The sequence below is a fragment of the Trichogramma pretiosum genome, unplaced genomic scaffold (assembly GCF_000599845.2).
Source record: "Trichogramma pretiosum strain Unisexual culture from Peru unplaced genomic scaffold, Tpre_2.0 scaffold44, whole genome shotgun sequence".
NCBI classification, from domain to species: Eukaryota; Metazoa; Arthropoda; class Insecta; order Hymenoptera; family Trichogrammatidae; genus Trichogramma; species Trichogramma pretiosum.
This window is the reverse complement of record NW_019641632.1, coordinates 1,318,740-1,328,938: the sequence shown is the minus strand read 5'-3', so window position 1 is coordinate 1,328,938 and position 10,199 is coordinate 1,318,740. Positions and strand designations below refer to the sequence as shown.

Sequence of the window (10,199 nt, the reverse complement as noted above, 5' to 3'; positions counted from 1 at the left end):
TATACACTTCGCGCTCGTACGTGAGAGAGACTGCGAGAGTATAGTCGTCGCGCAGCGCAGGCGTTCTCTCTCTCTCCTTCTCGCTCTCTCGAGCACTCACATAGTCGTCTATATAACTCCCTTTTAGTTTTAGTTTTAGTGTGTGTAAGTGAGTGTATGGAAAATGGCGATTACGACGCTCTCTTGCTGCTGCTGCTGAGTAGAGTCTCTCTCCTCGCTGCTCGTTGTCACTCTTATAATACGGCCTGAACGCCGCGCAGCAATATCATCGCCGTCGTCGTGTTTGTGTATCAGTGTCTCTATCCTGTGTGTTTGTGTGTAGTGTGTTTCCGGATATACGAGGTTCGATTGCGTTACAACAACAACAATAACGCTTCGATCCCTCGGCGCGACAATTGCTTCTTTCGATTATGCGTGCATCGGCCGCGAGGAATCGTCGTCGCGTGCACGAGGCCGCGAGCCGCCGCGGCATTACCTGCTCGTGCGAGAAACAAGAGGCTGCTGCCATCGTCGACAACAACGACTGCACCACGATGAACGAGAGGCGACACTGATGCAACACCGTTGTTGTACGTGTAAATAATAATTTTGTATAAGCGCAACGAGTTATTATACATGCAGCAGCTACAGTCGATTCACGCAATCAACAATGGGCCTGTGCAACAAAAGACACTTCTTGCTGACCGTTTGCACCCTGCAGCTCGTAAGTTATACCTTCGATACATGATTCGTTTTCTCGATATATGTGTTTGTGTGTGTTTGTAATATAAATCGCGCTCCTGTATATCGATATACGAGTTCGAGCGACTTTCTCGCGGTTTTTTTTCTGCTTCGTCTATATATCGCTCATCCTTTACTCACATATACGCTTGCATGTGTGCGTGAGTACCTGTACGTGGAAATTCGTCACGATCTCATCTCGCGATGATGCGGATAAACGAGTTTCAGAGCATACCATGAGAGAGAGATACACTTCTCATAAGAAGTGCGTGTGCAGAGTAGACGTGCTGTTTTGTTTTTGCCATAAATCCTACGCGCCGTACTATATACGCCTTGCGGTCAATGTTGTTTCAGAGTCCGCTGCGTTACCAGGTGGATCATTGCTATCTATAACTCCACTTAATTTTTCATACATAGCTTCCTAGTTCCTGCTCGACGCAATATTACTGCCTTGAATAAATTTCATTTGCATTAGTATTCGCCGAGCATCGCGTTTACTCATTACTCACTGACGCGTGATGATGTGTCTTGTGCACTTTTTCAATGAAAAAAATTTGTAGTGCAAATAACACTGTTAATTTTAAATTTTATTGTTTGTTAATAAAGAAACTCGTGTTATGCTCGTGTCCCACATGCATTGTAAACTAAACCATCGCTGGAAACCATTACGATTAGAATATTCATTTTCTTGATTGTAAAAAGAATATAAAAATAGTACATGTGTTCGTTAATGAAGAGCATTAATGAATGAATCAACCGTACTTGATCTGTAATATGATACTGCTTACGTATATGGAAATTTATGTTATGAGATAAAATGATTGTTTTCTTTAAATTAAAAAGGAAAAGAAAAATAATCACAGGAAATGATTTGAAATATGTGAGGAAATTGATAACACAATATAAATCCAGTGGTCGATACCAATTACATAAAAGTAACATTTCAGTCTTTTATCAATTGTTAGTCAAGTTAAACATTTAATCATCAATTAAAGATTAATATATTCATTTGAACATTGTGTCAATACTATCAAGATTTATTCAATGCTTCAATATTGTTCTTGCCAATCATTGACAACTTTTTCATAAAAAATTTTTACCATAAATTATTATAAAGAATGAAGAACTGCATTTAATACAGTTATTTGAAATGAGTCATGTGTATTTTTGAAACTGATTTCAGTTATAATATTGCATATTGCTCACATTTGAAGAAAAAAATTATTTATCTCTTTCTGTTGATGAAATGTAAACTTGTGAGAATACAAATCAAATCTTTGAGCTTATGATTTCTGAGGCTTTGCTAATTTATCGGTTGACAGCTAAAAATGAAAAATTATATACTTTGACCCTATTTAGAGTGTGCTACTTAATACATTATAAAATTTTTATCACAATTTCTCACGATATAGTATTAAAAATAATAATAATGATAATAATTGTAATGAAATTAATCCGGTCTCTGTTACATTTTGCAGATAACAACGGTCGAGCGTCAGGTCTTCGATTTTCTCGGATTCATGTGGCTGCCCATACTGTTTAACTTTTTCAACATAATCTTTGTGATTTTTGGATTCTTCGGAGCCTTTCAGTATCGACCTAAATATATCATAGCGGTAAGCGATGTAATTTCATTTGTACTTGTTTATGTATTTACCGCACGCTCGCTCGCAAAGTGAAAAGATTGTGCGCGGCAGCAAAAAAATGGGTAACAGATATCATCGAAGCGATGAAACTTTCTCTCGATAAAAAGATTATTAAGTCCTTTTTTTTATACACACACCGAGCAGGAGCAGCAGCGAACCAGATCTGCACACTTCCTCTTTGATGTATAGCATTTTGCAAGTATGATGATGCCAAGCTCTTTGAGTTTGTGTGCTGCTCTCGTATGCGTTTGTGTGTGAACCGGAGAACGCAGCTTATCTACCGCCATAATAGCGTCTAATCTTTTATACACAAATGTAAAAGCTGTAACAATACGTCAAGATATAAACGCACGTTGTGTGTATTGCCAATGGCGCAACGCAGGCCGCGCGCGAGCTGCACATTATTTCTTTTCTCCGTTATTATATAGACGTGAAATACGTTTGTTTTTTCTCTAATTTTTTCCCCTCTTTTATTTTCATTCATCAATTATCGAGTTAATATCCGTGCGAGCCGTACAGCTCGGCGGTATTTGGAGCGCGTTTTTACGCATGCCCAACCCTATTCTTGCTCGTAGGAAAAAAAAGATAAAAGTCAAATTAATAATTTTCGAATGTTTCCTCGCACGCCGTCTCACGACGAGACACACACGGGGTACATGCATATTATATATAGGTCAATTCGCGCGCGCTCGCACAACCGCCAGCGGCTCTTTCTCGCGTGCGTTTAATCGTTAATCATTAAAATGCGTCGAAAGAAGAGAAGTCACCAATTAAACGAGCCAACTAACAAATACGCGCGGATAGGAGAGAAAGAGAGACCACACGCCAAAAAAAAAGCGCGGCATAAATATCCGCAAGACTGACCGAACTTTCGCCAATGTGCAACTGCGCGAGTCGTATCTCGCCGCGGCAGCAGCCTCCTGTTGCAGTTATATGCACACAGTCCATTGACCCGCTTTCGGGAATTCCTCACGTGTTAGTCATGTATATATAGACTTTGTACATTAAAGGAAACTCTCTTTCTCTCTGTCGCGCGCGCTGGGAAACGTATATAATGTCCCGTGACAGCGTAAGAGCTTGTACTTCTCTCTCTCTCTGTATCTGTCTTTCTTTCTCGCTCGCCCGTTTTGGTGACATTAGAAAACCATACGGATAATTATAGAAAATACTCGGACTCGTTCGAATAAAACATCTTCTTCATTTCTTTTTTTTCCTTCTTTTTCGCAGTATTCCGTATGGAACGTGTGGTGGCTGGGATGGAACATTTTCGTGACTTGCTTCTATCTCAACGCTGGAAAATTGGACAGGGTAAGTAATATTTTGTGTTACATTTATATCACATTTCGCGTTTATGTACGCGTATTTAAAACGCGTATCGCTTCAAAGTCGTATCATAAACTCGCTTTATCTGTATATCTCTGACCCGGAAATATGCTGCAATGATACACATTGTCAGATAGATGTCTCCGATCTTCTCTCGTATATAATTGGTCGAGAAATGCGCCGCGAAGACGCGAGATTTCATTGCGTAACCATATACGCAGCTATATACGCGCGCATGTGTGTAACTCGATACCCACGACTGACTGCATCATTCGCGCTAGGTGGAAAATTGAGTAATAATAATCAAAACCGTCAGGCGACGTATTGATTTTCATTTTATATTTACTTTGTTTTTTTCTCCTTTAATTTCGCAGGACAGCGATCTGTTGAATTTCGGTACCAACAGCTTCTCCTGGTGGTATGTCAACGGTCCCGGATGCAAGGCGCACTACAACAATACGTTGCCGGAGGTGGATAGACCCGACGTGGTGACGGATTGCGTCTTGAACTACGAAATCGTCGAAGTGATACACTCATCGATTCAATGTCTGCTGGCGGTTCGTATTTCAATTTGTCGCACTCGATATACGCCGCCCGCGCGCGGAATCAAATATATATATTGCAACGACAGGAAGATTTTTTTATATAAATATAACAACGCCTCGTTGCAGGTCATGGCGATAATCGGTGGGATTATTTTAAGCCGAGTGTTCATGGAAGAGGACGACAGCTGTAAGTAAATTAGATTTTTTTCTTCTTCCTCTTTCTCTCTCTATCTATCTCTCACTCTCGTGCTCGCTCAGCGGCACTTGCGTGTTATAACACATATAAGCACTCGTTTTGATAGCTCTTGATCGCACAAAGCTCACCCATCCTATATAAGCTTGATTAATTCGTGACACATAACTATACCATATCAACTAACGAGAGAATGTTGTCGCTCGCAGCCGTATCGAAAGAAAAATAAAACGTAACTTACATTGCTTACAAGTATTGTAGATCAAAACGTAACGTACTCATTAACTTTTATCGCTGGTGAACTCCCTTACTCATTAATTTATTAACAAAATTAACAATGCTGAACAACGGGTTATACTTGGGTTACAGTTGTTATCATTGGTGGATTTGACCCTCCTTATTGGTAAGTGCTTTGCACTTGATATGCATGATGAGTCTATTGAGACCGACCGTTTGAATGATTGTCAGAATTGTTTATGTTACTTGTTATGAATCTAAAATATCGATTTCAGTGTTTTTAAATTGTATCGTTCCAATTGCTCGGTTGAATAATTTGTTTAAAACTGTGTAAACAAACTTTAATTTCTATTGTAAATATAAGCATGAATTAATTTGTACCATTGTGGTAATATTTATCATAAAGTTAAAAAATATTTTGTATAAAAGTTATAACTATTGTAAATATTAGATTTATGTAGATTTGGACGTATTTTCATACATTTTTTGAACATTACAATATTCTTTGTACATTTATTATGGTAAATCGAATTTATTCTTTGTATATTTTATTACAATTTCTTTTGGCTGATTATAAAAGTGCGAGTAAATTCATGGAAAACTCTAAGGATTCAAATTCATCAGCATGCTTCTCTAGTATCCGAGCACTTGTAGAAACACTCATTGCTTCTTTTTTAGTCTGCATTCGTTTAAACATAATAATTATAAACATAGCTATTTATTTAATTGTACTCGAAAGACAAGTGACTTTTGCTTACTTTGCTCGACGTTATAATAAAGTTTAGGCACGTCGAATATTCGTCAGTTTCGACGTAACTCTTGAATGACGGACTATTCGTAATAATACAGTCATGATATAGTTTATATACGATCATCGACGGGCCTTCGACTTATAGTACAAAAAACTGTGCAGTCATATATAGAGTTTGTTGAGAGAAAAGAAGCGAAATAAAAGTCAGCTATGTAAGGCAGTGATTTATGTTCCCTCGAGCTTTTCCATGAACGAAAGCGCGCTACGGGGGCAATCATCTCCATAGACCATTCATCATCTACCTATTGCTACTACCAATATTATTATATAACTATCATTACTAGCTAAACATATACATACAACATATTACATATATCTCGTCTCTATAAGACATGTGTGTTTTGTGTGTTCACGTTTGCAAAAAAAAAGTAAAAAAAAGTAAAAAAAAAAAACGAAAAAGCAAAAAAAACAACCAAAAACGACCTTCTTACAGTTGACTTTGTCGGCGGTGACGACTTCGGTACAGCTGGACACACGCCGCTGCACCCTATGTACGTTAGCTACTCGGCACTGTCTCCGCCAAAGCTGTCGACCTTCGTCGGCACCGGTGGCAGCGGCGCCGGCAACACGTCCACCACAGGCAGCAATAATCGAGATCGTGAAAGTTACTACTACCCTACCAATACGGCCACAACGACGACATCGGACTCGCACCGGTCCACGTCGGCGGCCACCCTGGCCGATCCAACCACCTTCGTGACGACGCCGCAACAGCCGCCTCAGCAGCAGCATCATCACCAGAAACAGGCCTCGAAATTGTCCGCCCTGTCCGCTCTGTCCGCGCACTCTGCGCACTCGACGACGCACTCGTACCGGCAGTCGCCCGCCTCGACTCCGGTCAGCTCGCAGAGGCGAGTGATGCACGCGAGTCCGCTCGTGGCGACGACCGCAGCCGCAGCCCAGGTCGATTACGACTACTCGAATCCCATCGATCAGCTGCCGAGCTACAGAAATCGCGAGGATTACGACACGCTGAATCCGCCGGTCGCACACAACAGCGGCAATCGACGCATGTATCAGCGCGGCGGAAACAGCGCCAGAGCGGGCCCGGCTCCACCGATGCCACCCTACAGTCCGTTGATGGGCTACAGACAGCAGCAGCAGCAACAGCAGCAGTCGCATCTCAACAGAACTCAATTGTCGCCCAATGGAATTAGAAATAGCAGAAACTCGATCAGGCCGCGCATGTACGCCGATCACATAAGAGAACAGCACAGTCAAAGCCGACTCAGATCGTTTCACTCGGATCCGAGATTAGCCATTGAGGAGCAATCGAACACGGTCGACTCGACTCGGAACAATCACCGCAATTCGCCCCATCATCGTCAAGCGCAGCAGCAGCGCGAAGACGTTAGACGACGCGATGGCCGGCCGATTTCGATGTTCATCAATAACTACTAAACAACTGAATAACTCACTCGCTCTCTCTGACTCTCGTGAGAGCGTAACAAGGGGCGAGCTTATTGTCAAAAGTCTGATCTCCTCGCGTGGATAGATTAATCACTCCTTTTTAAACGTTTACTTCTTTATTAATTGAATCAGGGATGAGGTTGACGAAATAAATCTCTGGTCATAGGCAACGATAATGGACATTCTCGTTGTTGCTAAATGTTTTCTTACTCGATAAAAGCACGTCGGTCGAGAGAATACACGAACGTACTGACTCAGTTTTTGTATCTGAACTTATACTTTTCTACCGCATAGATTTCGTGACGAAACATTGCATTTTTTTCACTTACAAGTACAATCTTCTTTTCAATAAATTTTAGATTAAATAAAAGTCATCGATGAATGATTTAGCCTTCACTGACACAACGAAACTACCGTATTAATTACATTTTTCAATTACTTTATAACTAGTATTTAATACGTACAGGCTTTCATACAAACATAAATTGTAAGATGTTTTTGTAACGTGAACAAATTTTTTATAAAAAAATCAAAGAAACAAGAAGTATTATACACGAAAAATGTGGAATTTCTAAACTTGCCAACTACGAGGGATATTTATCGCTATGTAATATATGATGAATTATTATTCACAAAAAAGCTTTAACTAAACAAGCGAGTGCCTTTAAAAAGAGAAAACTTGGTTGAATATTCAGTATGTCGCGTGCCTTTGAAGAATTTCATATTTATTGATATATAGTTTAAAAAATAGCTTTGTAAGTGTACTTGACGTACTAAACTATTAGAATGACTTTTGATATGAATGTTAGAATTAACTTTTGATAACCACTAGAACTTATGAGTAAGTTTGTATGAAAAAGAGTATTTATCGTGCACATGAACGTATTTTTTGCACAATAAATTGACTTAAAGAATCAATAACGCACTGATAGACTGTGATAAATAGATAAGCTATGGAAAATGTATCATATGAATTCTCATTTGAAACGCTGACACCGAAATTTATTCTAATAATATTTCAAATTTAATATGGGCTTGACTTTTTAATGTAAGGTTGTTACTGCACTTACTGTACTCGTTCATTTTAATTATCAATGAACTATTAAGATTTTGTGAAAGCCTATTAACTTTTGTACATTGTGTCAATTAATATACTTATGTTGCATTATCAAATAATTTTTCGTACTAATTATCGATCATTTAGACTATGGAATGTAAGAATTAAATTTTTAGTTTAAGATTCGATCTTATTTAGGAATTGTACAATATATTTATTTTATATTTTATCGCATAAGCAGTTGCAATTTAATTTAATTTATAAATGTTAAATTTTAAAATAAGTTTTGTAGAAAAAGTCGATTTGTTCCATGTCTTTTTTTGTTAGTTGCCTTTTTTATGTGTCTACGAAACTTTACGTAGTGCGATGGATAATATGTGTTCCTAGCTTAAGTTTACTACAATCGATTGATTACAAATTATAGCACTCGAATACATTTTAAATACAAGCATAATCAAGACTATGAACTGAAATAAAAATACAATATTTGCAAATTTACATATTGCGCTTTGGCTTCTTTTATTCATCTACACAATAATGGTTGATTCATCATTATGGTTAATTTCTAACAATGGTTTATGGTACAAGGACTAATAATTTCTTGGAAAAAAATTATTTTCTACACGTAGTAGCGCCTTAAAATTTACATTTAACAACTCTCGTTTACTTTCTATTGCCAATATAAGGTAAGAGGGGAATACAAATTTTTTTCGTCTTGAAAATATACTGAGCGTGAAAAAAAATCATCTAAACCGTATTAATAAAAAAAAATATCGAAATTGATTATTGACAATTTGTCTTGCGCACGCACACAGCGACGCTTAGGAAAAAGAAGAAAACGCAGAATCCGATAAGGCCGATCTACAGCATCGAGTACTCGCAGCCGGAGCCACCGAGCCACGTCAACCACGAGGACAGAATGTCACCCAAGCCCATGACTCCGCGTCGAGTCAAGCGGCGCTCCGTCATATCGCGAGACCAGGGTATGCGTCGCTCGAGCCGGAGGAGCTCCGTCAGACAGTCGAGGAGAAAAAGTCAATCTAGCAACAGAATGTCCGATCAAGATGGGCTCTACGCCAACTCGTCGAATTTTGCCAATCAAAATATGAACTCCATATCGCAGGGCCAATTGAATTACGACAGGATATCGGGTCGATGGGAGCGCGTCGATAGAAATTCTATAAGTGAGTATTTAATCTTATTTGCAATCAATTTACATCGGTATCGAAAAGTATTTGTAAATTTAAAAAAAATCAATCATTTCAGTTACGGTGAATCCAGGTTGGCAAGGAAGCAACATGAACATGAACATGAATATGAACATGAATCTAGCGGCCGCCTCGTCCTCGCCGAATATCTGGCAGCCCACCACGCCGGTCTACCCGTCGATGCCGTCGATACCGGTGCCCAACCGCTGGGAGAACGCAAGCTCGACGCGCAATCTCACCGACAACATGGCCGTGTCCATGAATCCCCTGCCGATGCACGGCCAGTGGCAGGGCCAGAGCAATCCGAGCTTCCAGCAGACCAGCATTCAGAGCCTCAATCAGGAGGACATGGACGAGATCTACAACAATAGGCCGGCGAGCGTGAGGTCTATTTACAGCAATTATCATGGAGTGAGAGCGACGCCTCAAGTACCTGCTCGTAGTGATCAAGTTAGACAGAGTCAGAGACAATTTGTGCTGAGTGGACCGCCCGCCTATCAGGACACGGTCATTTAAATTAATTATAGATAGCCCGATATGATCGGTCCCGAGACGAACATTTTAAAGACTTTAAAAAAAAAAGATCAATATGTATGGAAATGTTAAAGTGAATGTAAATTTGTGTGGTAAACGCGATCCTAATGAGGAATTGATTTTATATTATAATGTATGCTTAAGTTTACAATTCTAAATTTAACTTAATTATCTCACGGACTGCTAGTTAATATCTTAGCTAATTTTAGATTTCAATGATAAATTTTATGCGATTAATTTACTACGAATCTACAGTAAAAGTGAATGATATAAGACCACTTGTAAATTGTCTTTTTTTGCTCTTTTTGCTTTCTGTAGTTCGTATACTTCTTTTGTACATTCTCAATCCGAAACATTTGCGGTTTGTACAAAAATTCAATGCATTGAAAATTTGATTTTCAATTTACTAAAATTGCACTTCGCATACGTAAATTATTTTAAATATTTGAAAGTATTTTTATCTTAGATTTTATTAGTGAAAAATTGAATATGCTTAGAAAAATTCACTATTATTT

At 39.0% G+C, this 10,199-nt stretch overlaps 1 protein-coding gene across 2 annotated transcripts; it reads left to right on the top strand.

The window, feature by feature from the left end:
* The first annotated feature begins 171 nt into the window (after positions 1-171).
* LOC106660233 (sodium/potassium-transporting ATPase subunit beta-1-interacting protein) lies at positions 172-9,889 on the top strand. Of its 2 annotated transcripts, XM_014383165.2 has the most exons (7): positions 172-703; positions 2,199-2,336; positions 3,594-3,674; positions 4,064-4,246; positions 4,361-4,421; positions 8,758-9,126; positions 9,209-9,889. In XM_014383165.2, the coding sequence occupies exons 1-7, from the start codon at positions 650-652 to the stop codon at positions 9,664-9,666; spliced, it is 1,344 nt and encodes a 447-aa protein (XP_014238651.1). In that variant the 5' UTR covers positions 172-649; the 3' UTR covers positions 9,667-9,889. The 2 variants fall into 2 exon arrangements, with proteins under 2 accessions (XP_014238651.1, XP_014238650.1); XM_014383164.2 differs by lacking the exons at positions 8,758-9,126; positions 9,209-9,889 and adding an exon at positions 5,909-8,440.
* The last annotated feature ends 310 nt before the right edge of the window (positions 9,890-10,199 follow it).